At 45.3% G+C, this 20,371-nt stretch overlaps 1 protein-coding gene across 1 annotated transcript in view; it reads right to left on the bottom strand.

Annotated features, from left to right (window-relative positions):
- GALM (galactose mutarotase) overlaps nucleotides 1-3,415 on the bottom strand; it is a 52,894-nt gene extending 49,479 nt beyond the window's left edge. The window contains exon 1 of the mRNA XM_077764254.1: nucleotides 3,163-3,415. Within this exon, the coding sequence (XP_077620380.1) occupies nucleotides 3,163-3,352 (190 nt within the window). The 5' untranslated portion in view covers nucleotides 3,353-3,415. The remainder of the gene's footprint in view (nucleotides 1-3,162) is intronic.
- Nucleotides 3,416-20,371: the final 16,956 nt, after the last annotated feature.

A 20,371-nucleotide genomic window follows, 5' to 3' on the forward strand; every position in this document is an offset into this window, starting at 1 on the left:
GGGTCAGAGAGAGAGGGAGGTACAGAACCTGAAACAGGTTCCAGGCTCTGAGCTGGCTGTCAGCACAGAGCCCGATGTGGGTCTCGAACCCACGAACTGTGAGATCATGACCTGAGCCGAAGTTGTTCACTTAACCGACTGAGCCACCCAGGCGCCCCTATTTTTTAAAGTAATTTCTATGCCCAACATGGGGCTCAAACTCACAACCCCAAGATCAAGAGTCACACAGTCTGCCAAGTGAGGTCTCCCAAACGTTGCCAATTTCTTAACATGGGTTTTAACACACAAGAATGATCAAAACCGTAGCAGAGTCCCATTTCACACTATTCTGACCAAGACAAGTATGCTTCCTGTTATGACACACATGACGTCTTCTTTTATCTTTAGCAGTATCTACCTTTGTGGAAAGAATTTACAAAAAAACCTGAGAGACAGGAGTGCAGAAAGGGAACAAGGGGCCTCTTTCAATAGCCATGATGATGGCTGCTGCACATATTAGAAAGCATTACTTGATATTCCAAGGGCTTTTTTCCAGCTTCTCCTCTTCTGAAAATAACTTGCTTTCCTTCTAGAATAAATAATTCAATCATCTAAAATATAGCATAGGAATGAGCATCTAGAATATTTTGGATGCTTTGATTCAACTTGGCATTTTGTGAAGTCTGTGATGTATACTAATAAGAAAATGCCATTTAACATTCTCAAGAGATGTTACTAACATGGAGGGCAATAAAACACACGTTAGATCACTATAATCTGGGGAGATCGATTTCTTTTCTCCCTTTTAAGAACATTTGGGGATAATACCTTCTTTATCCAGACTCCCCCAAGAGTCACGGACTTACAGAGACAACTCCACTGTATTAATGCCCTCACAAAACCAACACTTCAGTGCCTAATCAGACACCGGTGCTATTGCACTATTAGGTATTTACCCAAAGGATACAAAAATACAGATTCGAAGGGGCACAATCGCCCCAGTGTTTACAGCAGCACTGTCAACAACAGCCAAACTATGGAGAGAGCCCAAACCTCCATCTGATGAGTGGATGAAGAAGATGTGGTCTGTATACACAATGGAATATTACTCAGCCATCAAAGAAATGAAATCTTGCCATTTGCAATGACACAGATGAAACTAGAGTGTATTCTGCTAAGCGCCGTAAGTCAGAGAAAGACAAACACCATATGGTTTCACTCAAGTGGAATTTAAGAGACAAAACAGATGACATATGGGGAAGGGGGAGAAGAGAAGGAAGGGAAACAAACCAGAAGAGACTCCTAACAATGGAGAACAAACTGAGGGTTGAAGCGGGGCGGGGGAGAGGGCAAAGTGGATGATGNTAGACGAGTGATGGGTACTAAGGAGGGCAATTGTGATGAGCACTGGGTGTTGTACCTAAGTGATGAATGGGTGAATTCTACTCCTAAAACCAATATTGCACCGGATATTAACTAACAACAACAACAAAGACACCGGGGGGCCCGGGGGGGGGGGCAACCAGNGCCATCATGGCGTCATGGTACACATTTCATAAGAATTCCACAAAGACGTTTTGTATTTTGAGAGCCATGTGACCCTTATATCAGAACTAACACTGGTAAGGAGTGAGAGTTGTGAATGCGTGTGTGTAGAGGTGCAGAGGGAGGGCCATGTCTCCAGAATGGCCGAGATGGAAACGAGGCACTAAAAGCAGAGGCCGACAGCTCAGCATCTCCAAAGCTTTGCTGGCTCTGGAATTCTAGGCCGTATGTCCAATTCTTCGACTCCACTGGGCAGTTTTGCACCAGCCAAGTAATCTCTTTGTGATTCTGTGTCAGCCTGGAAAATAGTTATGGTACTAACAGAGAGAGGTGACTCAGCAAAATCATTCTAAAGAATTCTTTTGTCAACTCTCTTGCCTTTTGACTGAAGACAGAGGATCTGAACCTCCACCAAAGAAAACCAACACTCAAGAGTTTTCTGTTAACTTCTAACCATGAGCCATGTTACATATCTAAAGAACCAAACAGATAGAAAGACACAACTAAAGAAAAACCTCAAACCTCCCCGCTAGCCGATTTTGCCCACGCCCCTACCACTGAGCAAAGGGTACTCAGTTTCAAGCAGTTTCCTTTTGCCAACTTTATTTCAGACCTCATCTCCTGTCTGGCTACACAGTAGTGTCGAGATATAGCACTGTGGACCCTTTCCTTTGTTAAGATCAAACTGCAACTGTAATGATTTTTCAATGCGATTATTTGGCTAGTGTCTAACACCTCCCCGACCCCTTCCCCCCAGCAAAAGTGCCAGCCCTGTGAGGGTGAGGACCTTGTCTGTCTGAATGAGGTAACTGAATGTACAGTTTGTGAATGCATGGATTAATACATGAACCTAATTGTCCCACGAAACCCATAAATGAGTTGGTCTTCTGCTTGGTTGGTTCCTGGGCAGCCAGCGGGTGCTGGGCGCTATGTCATACCAGGCTGGGTGGCTGAGCTGTCTGCACCCACTAAGCCACGTCCAGACGCCTTTCTCAGACAATCAGGGCTCAAGGAGAATCTGATGAGGGAGAGAGGAAGTAGAAGAGGCAGGTCTTAGATTGTACTACAGAAAGAACACAAGGCAAGACCTGGAAGCCACACCCCCTCTAGCCAGCTTTTCCCTCCCTTTGCCCTCACATATCTGGCAGTTCAAAGATCGCTGCAGTTTGCTGGGGTTTTATCCTACCCTCAACTATTTTTTTTAAATGTTTATTTATTTGAGAGAGAGACAGAGCGGGAGCAGGGGAAGGGCAGAGAGAGAGAGGAAGACACAGAATCTGAAGCAGGGTCCAGCTGTGAACTCACCAACTTCAAGATCATGACCTGAGCCAGACTCTGATGCTTAACCGACTGAGCCACCCAGGCGCCCCCGACCCTCAACTATTCTAAATTAATTAAGGCAAAGCCTGAATGGACAACCAGAGGCCAAGTCCTAGAGCTGTTTCCATTTGTGTCTTTTTCAGAGCACAGGATGGAAAGACAGTGGGTCTGCCGGCTGCAAACACTCCCGATGGTGACGAGGGTGACGAGCTCGGGTACTTGCCCTGGATCCTGGCCGCCTGCAGCTCGATCGGGGGCGTGTGCGGGAGGGCTGGGGGTCCGGGGCCGCCCCGCAGCCCGGGGCAGAATTCAACCCACCTTCCAACTCCGCAAAGCCGAGCACCACATCTGACGCCCTGCCCTGCCTGTCTTTGACCTCCAGGGCCGTAATGGTGCAGCCCCAGGAGATGATGTCCACTTTCAGCAGGTCTGACTGCAGCTGGAACTTCTCCACTGTCCCTGCCCCTGAGGGCAGGTCTCCAAACACGGCTCTAGTCACCGTAACCATGAGGAAAGCGTGGGGACGTGCAGCTACTCCCGGCCCTTCCAACTCCAGCCTCCTAACCTGGAGTGGGAGAAGTTTACTGGAGGAGGGGCGGGACACGGCCCAGACTCCTCCCCTTCCTTGCCTGGATTGGGGGAGTGACCACTCCTGCAAAAAATACCCTCTGGAGACTTTCTAAATCTTTCCTTTGCCTGAGGGTGACATGGAGGCAAAATTTCCAGACGGGGTTTTCCTTTGCTAACTCTGGCTGCATTGCATGTCGGGAGTGGTAGTCTTTGGAAGGTGAAATTGCATTTTGGGGCCTGTAGTTTTTCTAAACCCAAATCCTGAACCTGCTGGATTCGGCCCGTTCTCTGGCTCAGGGTTCTCAACAGGCAGTGAGCTAGCAGTTCGTTAACGTTGGTGGCTGACTTTCAAATAAAATGCTGGAAAATGCAGAGCAGAGTTAGAGACAGGTGAATATTGGGGGGGGGGAGAGTTCTGGTTTTAAGCTAACTCTGATCTAGAGGAGAAAGAAATACAGAGGTAATTTAGACAAGGGGTAAAATAATGGCAGGCGTCTCTGCACACTCCCTGAAGATTCATCCTGTTTGTCCCACGCGGTGAAAACTCTGGACACGTTAGTGCTGGAGCCGCTGCCCAAAGGCTCTCCTGGCTTGGGTCTGGAGTAGCAGCCTGGAGGATCTGGTGTAGTTACGTGGAGGCGATCAGAGGCAGCCTCTGACTTTCTTTTCCTCGGGGAACTGGGGAAGGGCCTTGAGGACCTACGCCATCTTCTTCCTGAAGTCTAAAGTTCCTTTAAAAAGGGATTAAGGGAGTATTTATCGAGATTCCCCTAAATGTCACTACCGTACTTTTATTATCTCCTTTCCACAAGCAGAAAAAGGCTATAAGTAGATACCGATGGGAGATGAAAAGGCAAGCAGACCATTACATAACTGTCGTGCTTTCTGAGTGCCTCAGAATCATCTGAGATTTTTTCAAGAATGTGTATTTCCAGGCCCGTCCCTGGAATTTCTTTTTCTGTGAGTCTAGGGCAAGACTCAGGAATCTGTCTTTTTCACAGGTTTCCTGGGTTATTCTAATGCAGATTACCTGGGACCAGACTTTGAGAAGAACTGCTCAACAATTGGGTGACTAATCTTAGATTTTTTCCCCCAAATAGGCTCTGACAGCATACGACTAAGATAGAGTTCTTAACGGCCTTAATAGGATTGCCAGATAAAATATAGGTGCCCGTGTACTTCTTTGCTAAAGGTGTCAACTCTAGACAGTACTGGGTCCAGGAAGGGGGAGGATGCTGGAAGCTGGATGTGTTTTACGTGATGGCCTTCATACTCCTCTTGGCTTGACGCTGCTTTTGGTTTGGTTTCTAGATACTTTGGGGGGGATCCAAATGGACTGTGGTGAGCGCCAAAATGCATCTGTGATTAGGAAATTAGGAGACTTGGGATCGTGTTCCTGGAATCAGAAGTGAATAAAACATAATTGCCTCCCAGCCCTTTCTGTCTGTCGTTGGAAGGAATACTTAGCATTCTTGCCGCAAGCCTCAATTCTCATTCATGAAGCGGGGGACCCGCAAGCAAGGGGGAAAAGAGAGCTTGCAGCCGGCTTTAGTGAAGGGCTCTAGCGAAGCGTAACACATGATAACAAAAAGACCCAAACAAGTCAAATTACAGCCTGCGCCACACTCACACAATAGCCGATCGCGCTCTTGCATGCTGCTTCATCAGAAATTCTCATAAACTCTGCAGTCTTCAGCAGCCCACTTAACATTTGTGGCTGATTCATATACGAGCCCTTTCGGCAATGCTGTGTTAGCACGGATGTCTCAGAGCCTCTTCTGTGGGCAGAAAGACTGCATTTTCTTTTCTCAGCCCCCAGTTCTCAATGTTCTGCCAAGCTCATGTTGCCACAGAAAGAGACAAATGCATTTGAACGGCCAAAGCCAGGTGTCACTCGGGGAGATAGTGTAGCTAGGCGTGGTGGAAAATGAAACATACCATGATGTCTCTCGAAGATTTAAGAAGTACATTTCATTTCATTTTCCTTTCACTTTTTTTTAAAATATTTTTTAATTTTTTAAATGTTTTTATTTATTTCTGAGAGAGAGAGACACAGCGTGAGCAGGGGAGGGTCAGAGAGAGAGGGAGATATAGAATCTGAAGCAGGCTCCAGGCTCTAAGCTGGCTGTCAGCACAGAGCCCAACGTGGGACTTGAACCCACGAACCGTGAGATCATGACCTGAGCCGAAGTCGGACGCTTAACCAACTGAGTCACCCATGCACCCCTTTCCCTTCACTCTTAAGCGCTGAACATATTGTCATAAATAGGACTACCTTGTGCTAGGTCCGCCGTCAGGCTCAAACCTTGGCTTTTCTTACCAAGATACCCTATTTTCCTAGTCCCACAGTGACACTCTAAAGGAATATTTGTGCACTTGGGGCCCCTGGCTGCCTCCGTCAGTAGAGCATGCAGCTCTTGATCTCAGGGGTGTGAGTTCAAGCCCTACGTTGGGTGCGGAGCCTACTTAAAAAAATAAAAATTAAAAAAATATAAAGGAATATTTGTGCACTTAAAAAAAGGGAAGAAGGTGAAGCACCCTAAAGCTAAGGAAATATTCTCCATCTGCAAGGTTGGATTGGGTCAGAAGCCAGGTAGTGCCTTTGAAAATGAAGCATCCTCAAGCTTGAGGAAGTATTTCTTTTTATTTTGGGGGTGGGAGGGTGAGGTCATGAGGTAAAGAGTGAAGGAACTGTGACATTTATGTCAAGAGGAGTTACTTAAAGCAGCGCCTGGGTGGCTCAGTTGGTCAAGCATCTGACTCTTGATTTAGGCTGGGGTCATGATCTCACAGTCTTGTGGCTCTGCGCTGCACTGACAGCAGGGATCTTGCTTGGGATTCTCCCCGTCTCTCTGCCCCTTCCCTGTTCACACTCTGTCTGATTCTCTCAAAATAAATAAATAAGTAAACAAAACAAACGAACAAAGAGGAGTTACTTAAAGTGGGTAGCTTTTCTTTCAACCAGAGAGTGAAGACTCAGGTTGGACAGGTTGAGAATGAAGTCAGTTTCTCTTCTCTGCTGAAGGTTAGTCCCCAAAGCTGAGTGCTTGGGGAGCCAGGAAGGAGGAGATCTGAGCCTTCGGACCCTGGGCTCCACCTCCTCATTCTACAAAGACACTGCAGGTGTACTGTTCCTGGGACCTGTCAGATCCGAGGCCCATGGAGAGGGCTCCAAAGCTTTAAGCTGTTGACAAGCTGCGTAACTCTCTGAAACTGTAATAATAAAACCAACTCACGACACCTCACGGTTTGTCTATAAGGAGACCCAGAATAGATTCTCTTCAGTTAATAGGTTATCCTCTTCCTGTTCTCTTTCTCGTTGCTCTGAACTCGAATGGCACTTCATTGGGTGCTCCAACCATGCGATATCTTAGATGGTTCTTTTTCTTTCCATGAGCACATTTTGTTGTTATTGTTTAGTCAACATTTGGCTCCCCGGCTCCATATTGTGACTCACAAATTTTTTGTAACGCAAACACTACACTTGGTTTCAGTAAAAATCTGGCAATTTTAGATGCCTGGTAAATAACTGTTGAATGAATACATGATACATTCATATTTATAATGTCATAGTAGATCATTGGCTCTGATATCAGAAAACCTGGGTCCGAGAGTCATCAGAACTTCCTGGCCATCAGAATTTGTTCAACCACTCTGCTTCAATTTCCTCAACTATAAAATGGGAATCATTTCACAGGAGAGGTCCATCCAAATATTATTAATTGATTGCTAGTCAATATAAAGCGCTAAAAATGAACTGGGCACCATGAAATGCACTCCTATGAGTCAGACACTATTATCTGATATAGAAACTGAGACGAGGTTAAGCAACTTGTTGAAGGTCACATGGTTCGTTAAGTCAGGAAATCAAGATTTGATCCTGGGCAGTTTGACTGCAGAGATAGGAGCATTTAACCACTTCCTTATATGCTGCCTGGTATTGTGGGCAACTGAGAACCTGGAGTCCAAAGCAGTATGCAAATTCTAACACATTATGCCAATGTAAAATGTTCATCTCCTAATTTTTATGGTAATTGCAAGTTTAAAAAATTAGTTTCTGGAGGGGCGCCTGGGTGACTCAGTCGGTTGAGCATCTGACTCTCGGTTTCAGCTCAGATCATGATCTCACATTTCGTGGATTTGAGCCCCACATCGGGATCTAAGCTGACAGCATGGAGCCTGCTTGAGTTTCTCTCTCCCTCTCTCTCTGCCCCTCCCCCACTTGTTCTGTCTCTGTCTCTCTCAAAATAAGTAAATTAACCTAAAAAAATTAGTTTCCAGAATTAGGTCAAATTGGGCTCAAGAGGATATTACGTTCACTTACTGATAGGTAAAGAGGGGCCCAAGGAGAAGAGCTAATCCTTGGCACCCATACACTCCGGAAACGAGGCACCCATCACCTCCAGACCTATTATATTGTCATCTGTTTATTTGTCATTATGGAAGCTCCACGAGAGTGAGCACTTTCACTGCTGTATCCCAGTAGCTAGAACAGAGTACTGGGTCACTAAAAAATGTTTGTTGATTGCATGTTCAAATGCTGGAAAGGATGGGAAGCATCTCTCATCCACAGCTGGTAGAAGTCTCAATTGATAAAAACCACTTTGGAGGACAACTTGTCAATATCTAATCAAGTCTATTTGCACCAAACTCAGAAACAGCCCATGACCCAGCAAGCAATTCCATTTTTTGGAATATGCCCTAGATGATATTTTGCATTAGGCTTAAGAATATTTATAGCAGCATTGTGTGTAAGAATCAAAATTTGGAATAAACCTAAAGTCCATCAGTTGAAAAATGGATCAAACAATTTTGGTATATCCATGTAATGCAATATGACATAACAGGAAAATAAATGCACCAGGTCCTCAGGCATAAATTTCATAATTATAATGTTAAGGAAGAAAAAAGCAGTGCAGAGGGATGCAGATATATCATTTACAGCAAATACTAAACCTTGAAAAATAAACTAGATCTCCCTGAATTTAAGCCATTAGTCCAGGGTCAGTTAGCTTGGGGGGTTATAGAGCTTGGATTTTAATCCACAGCACTTTCCACTGTATCATTCTGCTTCAGGTAAGCAGTGATAGTCAGATAGGTATTAGACCCTCATAGTGCTCTGGAAACCCTGTTGACTGATCTTTCCTTAGTTTGAGTGAATGGTGTTGCCAAGAGAGTGACTTGGGAGATGTCTTTTCTCTGCCCTCCCCCCCCATTTTTTTTGATATGAATAACAGATGTTTAATCAATTTCATGTAAAACAGCTTCAAAACAAGTCCCTCATACATTTCCTTTAATTTGATTGTGGCACCAATTTATAGAAATTCTAAAGCCACAACTGGCCTTAGCACATTCTTTCGTTTTATATAGACTGGCTAAACACTTCTAGTTGTCCCTGCTGACAACAATACTTTCAAGGGTCAGAACTCTTTTAATTCCACAAGTTATAAATCAACTCAAATTTGGCTTAGGCAAAAAAGGGAAATTATTGGCTAACATAGTGAAAAGTCCGTGGATGAATCTACCTTCAGGCATGGCTGCATCTGGGCTAAAACTATGTCAATAGAACTTGGGTTTTCTCTTCCTCTTGTTCTGTTTTCCACTGTGTTTGCCCTATTTTCAGATTATTCTTCCTACCTATGGCTTCTAGTACCTCCAGACTTACATTATCTTACAGTAACAGTCTCAGGACAAAGCAAGCTTCACATTCCCGATAGTATCAACAAAAGTCCCAGTGTTGAGTCTCACTGGGTCCTGTGCCCTTCTGGACCCATTGCCTGGTGCTTGAGTCAGCCTCACCCAACAATATGGACTGGAGCCTGGGGAAGGGTGATTCTCCAAGGGAAACTCTAGATACTATTTCCAAAGTGAGAATGAATGGTAAACAGGCTAAAACAACATTTGCCCCTCAGAAAGAGTAAGTGGGGGGGGGGGGCGCCTGGGTGGCTCAGTCGGTTAAGCGTCCCACTTCGGCTCAGGTCATGATCTCGTGGTTCATGGGTTCGAGCCCTGCCTCAGGCTCTGTGCTGACAGCTAGCTCAGAGCCTGGAGACTGTTTTGGATTCTGTGTCGCCCTCTCTCTCAGACCCTCCCCTACTCATGCTGTCTCTCTCTCTCTCAAAAATAAATAAAAACATCAAAAAATTAAAAAAAAAAAAGAAATACGTGCACAGGGGATTCTTGTAGAGAGTTCAAGCATTCAGAATATTTGACACATCAAAATACCTGTGTCTCACAGACTTTCAGCATTCTGTCAGTCGTTCAGTAGCAGGTGTTGCCACATCCTCGCTTCTATTCTTGTTTTATCTTTGTCGGCTTGGTCTCCTAACTAATGTGGTAGTGACGCAAGCTTGCTTGAACCTTTCTCAACATCTTCAATCACCCTGCTGTTTTTCAAAGGACAAGAGCTGCCAACATTCTAGAAAGAATGCTAACTCGAATTCAGCTTAGCCTGAAGCAGATTCACCCCTGCCTCATCTGAGAACAAGGCAGATCAGGGAGTTGCTCTCCGAGTTCATCTGGACTCCATTCCTTATAATATGGAATCTTAGATCAAAAAAGCATGGCTGAATACAATTCTTGGCAGAAAGTAACATTCAAGCATTTAAAACATTTACGAATTATCTTGCTCGAATAAATGTGGAGAATTTGCTCTTGTGAATTTGCCAGCTTGATTAAGTAACCTTTGATCCATTGCCTTCAATATCTGCTAACCAGTCATAGTGTGATCTTCTTAATTCCTCTACGACACTTGTTTATAGTCCCAAGTAGCATATCTTACTTTTATAATTTCTTGCTTTTCAATGGATCACATTTGGCTCAGCTTGAAAGATAAATTTCTGAAAAGATATAATAAGCACTTTTTTTGTTTTGCCCAATTAGAACTTTGAAGAGTTACTCTCTGATTAGTTAGAATTAGGTTTGGCTGCCTGTAACAGAGATCCAAAATAACAATGTCTTGAAAGAGATACAAGTTCATTTTTCCCCCCTAAGAACAGTCCAGAGGGAGGGATATCAGGATCTGGGATTGTACCCGACTTGCAAATTAATAAATTACTGTTTCATTGCTGACTGAAGACAGATTCCTGGGTCCGAGACAAAAGATTTCATTACTCACCACACAGCGAGCAGTGTATGTGTCCTGTTCTGGTTCTCTATGCCCCCCAAGACCCATAGAGGCTACATGGAAGAACCAAGCTGGGCCTGATACATACAGCGGGTTTGCATGACAACTGGGATCTACCAGTTTTAAAAGGAGTGGTAATTGGGGCGCCTGGGTGGCTTAGTCGGTTAAGCGTCAGACTTTTGCTTAGGTCATGATCTCGCGGGTTTGTGGGTTCGAGCCCCGCGTCGGGCTCTGTGCTGACTGCCAGCTCAGAGCNGAGTGGTAAGCAAGCACACTCCTTGTCTGGGAGAAGATGAATCTGCTCACTGTGAACTGAACCCCGAGAAATGGTTGCCTAAAGAGTGGTCAGGGCCTTGCATTCTTAGCATCCCCTAAAAGGATGTTCAGGGATGCTCAGGACCTTGGTGGATTGCTTCTCTTAACAGGCGGTCCAGGGTTAGCATGGAAGTTCTGTTCAATGTGGTTATCTGGTACATAGGTTCCCTCCAACTTGTTGATTCACTATGTGAAGGGTGTGGCCTGGCGTCCACTTAGCGAAGGAGGTATGCCACCATGTCCACACTGAGAGCAACAGGATGGAGGAGAGGAGGTGAGGAGAGGGGATGTTGGAGAAGGGGCAGGCCCCTCTCTTTGAGGATACATCCTGGAATTTCCATATGTTACTCCCCCATATATCACAGTGGCCAGAAGTTATTCATATAATCATATCAAACTTCAGGGTAGGTTGTTTTCTAGGGGTTCTGTTAATGTAGTATAAAAGAGAAGATAGTAGAGCAGTCTACCACATTCTTTACTAAAAGTTGATAATATTTCAATAAATACTTCCCAGGAATCTTGTAGGGTTGCTAAAAGCCACTTTGTCCTTCCCATTTTTTGCACATAGTGAAAATCTTGAGCCTGTGGTTTGGATGTGCTAGCCAGACAGCTGTGAGCATACACGGGAGATGGGACTACAGGTATAAGGTACACTTGAGGTACTGCCCAAGGTGAGAACACAAAGGATTCAGAGAATTTCCAGGAAGCTGGAAGAAGACAGGGACATGAGTCCAGATGACGGTGCCTTTGTGAGGGTGGAGCTAAAATTCCAAGATCAAAGTGATGAAGTCTGAAATAGCTCTAGTTGGAGAGGTTCATAATGTCCAGAAGGTGGGTGGCACGGGGTGTGATTCATCTTGATAGTGATGAGTTTTTCAATGGAGGAAGAGCTCAAACCACACAGGATTTCCCCTAGCCCTCCCCAGAACTGGCTCCCCGGAAAGACATGGAGAACCCCAAGTTCGTTAGCCATAGTACATGGGACGTTTATGTCTTGAAAGAGGACACTGAGCCAGGGTCAGGGGGAGGGTTTTCAGGAGTCAGTGTTGACCCAGTGTAGTCACAGGAGGAATTTCCTGGTGGCAAGTGACTTGGGACACTTCGCCAAGTAGAGCCCAGCTGAGGTCCCTGGGGATGATCTTGAAGTGGGCAGATACTCTCCGCTAGTTAATGGTGGTTCTGCCGTATAGCCCCCTGGTTCCTGGGCAGCTTCTCTTTCATGGAAGACTTGAACCTCTGCTCCAGGTAGAAGCACTTAGCCAGTTCATTCCACTTGGACTTTAGCTCATAGAGCCTGTGTCATGTCTCTTGATCTTGTGCTACCTTTTACCATATTGACCATGTCTCCCTCCCTACATGTGGGCAAGACAATCATTGACCAGGTAACTTTGTCCTAACAGGGTCTTATTAGAAGAAGTCTCTGTCAAAATTTACATGTTAAAAAAAAAAAAAAGATGAAGAATGAGGGCCCTCTGAATGGTTTCAGGTATGCCTAGGAGGTACACCAAGATGGGTGGCATTGACTGATAAAAGAGTGAGGCTTCTCCAGGAGGGGAGGGAAGACAAGGCAAGGAAGGGGGAAGAAATGCTGGAATGCTGGAACAGCAGTGCAGCTGAGACCTCACACATGAGGCCAGGATAGGAAAGCTTATCAGCAAAGCCTTCACCTGAACTCTTGGGGCATATTCCAGTGAAAATGGCTGAGTGAGTTTATTGTAGAAATTTTGGGGCATAAGGAAAGGCTTGACTACTGATAAATAGCCAGGAGGAACTAGGGCAAAGAATCTAGCTAGATGGGAGGAATCTGGCAGACACCATATGAACCTGGCTCAAAAGGTCAAGAGGCATGTCAAGTGGTGTCCAGCCAGAGTCAAGGTGGTCAGTGAGTCCATAAAACGATTCCAGAAAATGGACCCGCACCCTATTCTAGAAGACCTTTCTTCCCTGGCCTATTGGAAATTGCCCACTGTCTGTGGTATGGATTATAGTCAGCAGGTCAGAGGCCTGGAGGGAAATTCTGCCCCCCCAACCCCACTTTGGGTAGGTTTGAACAGGGAAAATTTAAGCCTCACTACTGCTCCTCTTCAAAAGCCTAACACTGAATTTAGGTCAGAGAATTGCAACAGAATTGGCCATCTTTTCTGGGCTTAACCACATTCTATAAAGAAGTGTGGTTGTACAAGGGCCAGGTGAAGTCAGAAGATGAAATGTGACAGGGCCCCAGTGTGGTTTTTTTCTGACACTAAATGTGTCATGTTTTACATATACCAACCAATTCTATGACACAATTGGGTGCCCAACAATTCACTTCAATTCTGACAGCATTCGCTTAGAATTCAGGTCAGATCTCATGAGTGAAAGGGCTCAGACCCGTAGGAGTGCCTCCATGTCACACAGCAATCACCCAGGGGTGCCTGGGTGGCTCAGTCGGTTACGTGTCCGACTTCGGCTCAGGTCATGAACTCACAGTTCCGTGGGTTCGAGCCCCGCGTCGGGCTCTTTGCTAACAGCTAGCTCAGAGCCTGGAGCCTTCTTCAGATTCTGTATTTCCCTCTCTCTCTGACCCTCCCCCACTCACACTGTATGTGTGTCTCTCTCTCAGAAATTAATAAAAATATTAAAAAAAATTTTTTTAAACAAATGGGGTACCCAGGCTACCCATACTTCTTCAAGCGTGACTATAAATGTAGGAGCTTTTGTAAGCTCCCTTCAGGTTTGGTGATGTGGTAGAAAGACCCACAGAATTCAGGAAAACACTTGACTTAGGTTTACCAGTTCATTCTAAAGTTCATTGTAATTCAGGAACAAGCAAGCAGAGGAAATGCATAGGACACTAGACGGTAGGGGTGGGGCCTGGAGGTTGGTACAGAGTTTCCATGTTCTTTCCTGTTGTGCCATCGTTCAAGGGCATGAATGTGTTCACCATCCTGAGGGCTCGCTGAACCAGCCCTTTGGGGTTTTTATCAAGGTTTCACTAGGTAGGCGTGGTTGATTAAATCTCTGGCCATTGATGATTGAACTCAATTTCTACCTTTCTCCCCTCCCAGGAGGTCAAGGGGTAGGGCTGAAAATTCTAACCCTCTAATTACTTGGTTGGTTTTTCTTGTGACCAGTTCTCAACCTGAAGCTATCTAGCCCCCTACCCCACCCCAGGGATTGTCTATTAGCATAAAACACTCATCAGTTATGACACTCTTCTCACTTGAGTCCAGGGGTTTAGGGAGCTTCATGCCAGGAAGTGGAGACAAAGACCAAGTCTTCTTTATTATCCCACAGCCCCCAGCTGGGCCCTACCCCCCAGTCTGTCTTCAGGGAGTAACCGGGTCAACGAGGAGGAAACTTTGGTGCACATTAGCATATTCTGGGAACCTGATTAAAAATACAGAGTCCTGGGTCTAACTCTCAGTGGCTCAGCAAACTCAGTCACTGAGGGAGGGACCTCCTGGGTATCTGTATTTTTAAAATAAACTCCCTAAATGAGTCTATGCTCACTGGAACTTGAGAATCATGGAGCAAGTGTTTCCCTCTCTTCCAATCATGCTCTGAAGGAAGAGCCCTAAATGTGACTGCAGGTTACAATCCTCCCCTGACTAAGGACAAGGAAGAATTACAGAGGCCAATCCTCAGGATCCTGGAGATTCTGCCTCAGGTGAGAGTCAGAAACTCAGAAAAAGGAATCAGAATTAACACTGGGCAGTGTCTGCTGTGTGTCAGCGAATGTGCATGCGAGGCGTTTTCCGTAGTTTATCTGCCTGGGACGCAATAACTATTGTTATTCTCATGGCTGAGAAAACTGAGCCTCAGGGAAGACTATGGCTGGGGAGGCAAGGTGGGTGTTCAGACTCAGGCCTGCCGGGCTCCACTCGCTCGGTCAAATGGCCAGTAATGAAAAGGGAACATGGCAAGCTGGTGTGACTTGGTTGTGAGCTGGAGTCACTGCAGCTACAGTACAGAGTGTCAGTCACCCCGTAATTACTGCTGTGCAACGGTCAGTGCTGACAGGGCGACGCTAGCTAAAGCTTAGCGACTTACTGAAGCGGCTACTTTCTCAAAGCCTTCCTGGGAAATCACCAGTTCTGCTGAATGATTCCTAGGGGTTTTCTGTTTTGTTTTGTTTTGTTTTGTTTTGTTTTGTTGTTACTTTCTTTGTTTGCTGGACTTCAATCCTTAAGGTAGAGTCCAGCCAATAGTTCTAAAATTGCCCAGATCTACATATCTCGTGCTGATTATAACATGGTTGATGCTAGCTTGTGCCTCTCTGACATGACGAGTGGGCCCTGGACAGTTCCATGGGTAGAAGACTGCTACAGGCCTGCTGGGAAAGCAGCTCTTCTCTACAGGCTTGGTGCAGAGGGAGACAGGCTGAAATAGGAAAGGGGTCACCCTAGACTTTAGGAGTTGGCCAAGGTCAAATCCAACAGAACAGTGGGGAAGTAAATAAGAGAAGAGGAGTTGGCCAAGGTCAAATCCAACAGAACAGTGGGGAAGTAAATAAGAGAAGGAATATAAAAATCAGCAGCTTTGGATTCTGTGTCTCCCTCTCTCTCTGCCCCTCCTCTGCTCATGTCTGTCTCTGTCTCTGTCTCTCTCAAAAATAAATAAAACATTAAAAAAATTCTTTTTAAATCAGAATCCAGGACTGTAAGAGCAGGTCAGAAGGAAGTGCACCAGGTGATGGGAAGAGGTTCAGGGATGAATTATTGAGTGAATGGCTTGGCTAATACCCCTGTGCTGTGTTGTGGGGCAGGCATGCGAGCTTGGAGGAAATAACGTGCACCCTGCTGGACTGTACTATATCCACAGAGGTGCAATCTCAAGCAGACTCTGCACTATCAGTGCAGAGCCCAATGCAGGGCTTGAACCCATGAACGTAGATCATGACCTGAGCTAAAATCAAGACTGAGCCACCCAGGCGCCCTAAGCCCCTTCTATTTCTTTAACGCAGGAAGGGTATCCTTTTCCAGGACCAGTCTCTAGTATTAAAGAACTGGCAACAGTGAATTAATAATCAAGGGCTATTTGATGAGCATAGATTGGGACAAAGAGCTGGGGCAAAGAGTTACCTCTGGTGACCAGATTGCTGATGTCCCCCAGATTCAATGCCACCTATGGATAGCGCTGGATATAATCAGTCAATGTGTGTATGTTTGACTCTGCATTCTTAGTGCTTCTGTATCAGAGTTGCATAATTTGACTGGCGTTACAACTGTGTTTTGCATAGAAGATGGCTTTTCCTTTTACTTTGTCTATAATTGATCTGGGCTTCTCTGGGGCACCCACCTACGTGGTAGTTGCTGTTGGTGGTGATTAGATAAATGTCTGATTTAGTTTAAAGCATGGTGGGGTGCCTGGGTGGCTCAGCCGGTTAAGCATCTGACTTTGGCTCAGGTCATGATCTCATGTTTTGTGGGTTCAACCCCTGCCTCAGGTTCTGTACTGATAGCTCAGAGCCTGGAGCCTGCTTCAAATTCTGTGTGTCCCTCTTTGCTCGCACTCTGTATCTGTCTCTCTCTCAAAAATAAACATTTTTTGTAAAAAATTTTTTTTTAAATAAAGCATGCTGATGCCAATAATTGAAATGATCTCTTTGGGCAGGCTACAAGATAAACTGAGGCATATTAAAAACTTAAAGAGCTTATTTGAGTAAAAATCTACTTGAATGGGCAGTGCCATACTGGAAGTGGTTAGAACAAGACTTTCCCAGAGAACAGGTGGAAGCGAAGTAAGGAAATTATTGATTGGCTATTGTCTAAAGCCAATTGGCTGTTTGTGATTGGCTGTCCTTATGTTTTGGTTTCCTAACCTGGAGGCATTTATAAGCTTAGATTTTGGTGTGCTTACAGAGACTGCCATAGCATTAGGGCCACTTCAATATAGTGGCTTCCTTGTTTAATTTAACAGGTATATTAATACTGTAACATACCTATTAATACTGTAACTTCAGATAACTTCCCCCTTTGCCGGCTTCTTTTCCTAATATGGTGAGCAGGTGTATGGAGAAGAGGGAGGGGTGGGGCTTAGGAGTCTGTTGCAGCAGGAAGAGCCACGGTCTCACGCTGGGGGCCCTTTGCCTCCTCTGCTGCCTTGTCCACTTGTTTGCTACGCGCTGTGCTGGTTCATAAGCTGCAGCCTCCAGCAGTTAAGAGGTAGCTCTAAACAGCCTTAGCAATGCCTCCTGGGAACACTGACCCCCTCTCCCTTCCACACTTTGCCTTCCCTCAGCTACCTCTGACTGTGAACCCTGAGCCTCTGCTTTGTCCTCCATTGGATCCCTGCCCTGGGGGTCCACCGCAGACTCTCCAGGGGTCTTCTCTTTGTTTGGTTCCTAATCCTTTCTGAAGGAGTCTCCAGATAGCCTCCCTACCTATGGCCCCCAATCTCTTTTTCTTTCTAAAACACCTACATGATCATGTCACTCCCTTCCTTCAAAACACTTTATCCTGCAGAATATAGAAGCTCTTGGAAGAGACTTAATCTGGCACACAGGACTCTAAAGGATTTGGTCTCAATCTGCTTGGTAATATCCTCTCCCCATTCTCCAGCCTCACACATGTTCTTTCATGCTTCTGAGTGTATGTATTCGGTCAGACTGGAACTTTCCTTTTTAGGGCCTCGCTGAAATGCTTCTTTGTGGAATGGTCTTTTTCTCTTCTGTGCACAGCTCTCTAATACGGCACGTACCTTATTAGCTCTATAAGGAATGTAAACTATTTTATTATTTTTTTAAAATGTTTATTTATTTTTGAGAGGGAGAGAGACAGAGTGGGAGCGGGGGGAGGGGGGGGATGCGGCACAGAATCCAAAACAGGCTCCAGGCTCTGAGCTGTCAGCACAGAGCCTGATGTGGGGCCTGAACTCATGAACGGTGAGATCATGGCCTGAGCTGAAGTCAGATGCTTAACCAACTGAGCCACTCAGGCGCCCCAGAAGGTAAAATATTTTAAATTAAACTTTAAGGTTTAAGCAAAATGTGATTCTTCAATAAATTATAAAATAATTCAAACACCAATTAACTATAAATGGTCTTTTCTGTGCACAAGAAGTATCACCTGGCCATTAAAAGGAAACCATTATGGAGCACCTGGGTGGTTCAGTCAGTTAAGCGTCCAACTTTGGCTCAGGTCATAATCTCATGGTCAGTGAGTTCAAGCCCCACATCCGGCTCTGTGCTGTCAGCACAAAGCCCACTTCAGATCCTCTGTCTCCCTCTCTCTTTGCCCCTCTCCTGTGCACTGTTGCTCTCAAAAAATAAACAAACATTTAAAGAAAAAAACACTTTGACACTGACATATTTAAATAATTTTTAAAGAGGAAAGTCTCATAATTGGATGGTGAGGAGTGCTTTAGGTTGCAAGTAACACAATACCTGTTTGCAATAACAGGCAACAGTCGGTTAACACAAGAGAGTTTCCTTTTTCTCATAAAATGAGAAGTCCAGAACGGAACGGTCCAGCACTGGTACAGCTGCTAAGAAATGCTGACAAGGACCAAGGCTCTTTCAGTCTTTCTGCTTCACCTTTCCTGGCTTATGGGCTTTTATCCTCATGCTTGTCACTCGGCGTCCCCAACTGGCTATTGCACCCCCCGGGCTTCATATTTGCTCTCTAGGCAGGAAGAAGAGGGAAAGGCCACAGGGCATGAAAGTTGCCTCCATCCCTTTGCATCTGGAAAGGGAAACGTCCCCACGTCCCCGGAAACCCGAGGTAAGAGAGTTCTATCTGCATTGTTTCAGCCAGCACTGAACCACCTGGCCGCTCTTCACAGCAAAAATGGAAAATCAGGTAGTTTGCTTTCTAGCCTCTATAGTGGAAAAAGGCGAGGGAAAAGGTTCCTGTGAATGGCTTTGGGGCTTCTAATCCCCAGTGTCTGGCATGGGGCTACATTATTCATGAGATAAATTGTAAGGAAGGACCATGATGGGAAGTGGGGGGAGAGCATGGTGGAAAGTTAGGATATATTGGACCAAAAACCTCAGGTCTGTATAGTGTATGCCCACACTTGTGCAGTCACCACCCAAATCTAAGATTGGAACGTTTTCATTATCCCCAAACTAACTTCCTGCCCCCTAGCACTCACTCTTATCCTTACCCCCAGGACCCCCAAGACTAGGCAACCATTATTTCACTCTCTGAGAACAAGTGTTTAAAGGGATGATTTTCTGGGTTGGTTAAGAATCTGACTCGGGGCTTGGGTCATGGTCTTGGAGTTCATGAGTTCGAACCCCACATTAGGCTTTCTGCTGTCAGCGTAGATCCCACTTGGGACCCTCTGCCCTCTTTCTCTCTCTCTGCCCCCCACCCCAATCTCTGTCTCACACAACTAAAAACAATAAAAGGGTGATTTTCTGCTAGAAAGTCAGTAGAAAGCATTGTCAAAATGCGCTTCCTGGTAGGTGCTTAGATTTAAATATATCATGAAAGGCAATTCATCTGCGGGGGTAGAGTCTTTTTGTGAAGGAAATGATTCCGTTTCTCACTCATTGAAAGTAGAATTTCTAAGTCCCTCATCCCTTTCCTCATTTTGTATGAACGAATCGTGCTGTTTTCTAAATCTTATCTGCTTTATACTCCAATCTTTCTTAGAGTAAGTGAGACTTTTAAAGACATAGAGTAGATATAAAGTTACAAACTCAAAGTTCAAATTCAAAATCTCACTAGTGGGAAGGCTTTAATTAAAAAAATAGAGGGGTGGGGTGCCTGGGTGGCTCAGTCGGTTAAGCATCTGACTCTTGGTTTCAGCTCAGGTCAGGGTCATGATCTGACAATCTCACGGTTCTTGACTTTGAGCCCCACATCTGGCTTTCGTCAGCAGAGAACCTGCTTCGGATCCTCTGTGCCCCCTTCTCTCTGCACCTTCCTGACTCGTGCTCTTTATTTCTCTCAAATAAATAAACTTAAAAAAAAATACAAGGGTGCCTGGGTGGCTCAGTTGGTTGAGCGATGGACTCTTGATTTCCACTCGGGTCATGATCCTAGGGTTGTGGGATTGAGCTCCGAGCCGGGCTGAGATTCTCTCTCTCTCTCTCTCAATCTCTCTCTCTCTCTCTCTCTCCCCCTCTGCCCCTCCCCCGCTTACCCTCACTCTCCCAGTCATTAAAAAAAAAAACAAAAAACCAGCCTTCCCCATCCCCCAAGGCTTGAAGAAGCCAAACAAGCTGCTAATTGATTGAGATAACTAGAGGCAGGTGCCTTTTCTTCTCTCCTGGAATAGATGCAGCCTGTCCCACTTTAAATGCAAGAGATAATATCATTTATCTACTAAAATGAAAACAAGCAAAGGCACCTAAGACTCAAGAGCAATTGCTTTCATTCTCCAGTGCAGCAGTTCCCTCTAACAGTCACACCCTGCTCTGCTTGGTACCTGTTGCATCTAGATGAGAGAGAAAACAGGAAATGAGGCAGGTAGTTATAGCACAGGCAAACCACCATCACCTAGGAGTCCCAGGGTCAGGGCTTTCTTTCTTGTTTTTTTTATTTTTATTTTTATTTTTATTTTTATTTTTATTTTTATTAACTT

The sequence above is a fragment of the Crocuta crocuta genome, unplaced genomic scaffold (assembly GCF_008692635.1).
Source record: "Crocuta crocuta isolate KB4526 unplaced genomic scaffold, BGI_CrCroc_1.0 scaffold164, whole genome shotgun sequence".
Lineage (NCBI taxonomy): Eukaryota > Metazoa > Chordata > Mammalia > Carnivora > Hyaenidae > Crocuta > Crocuta crocuta.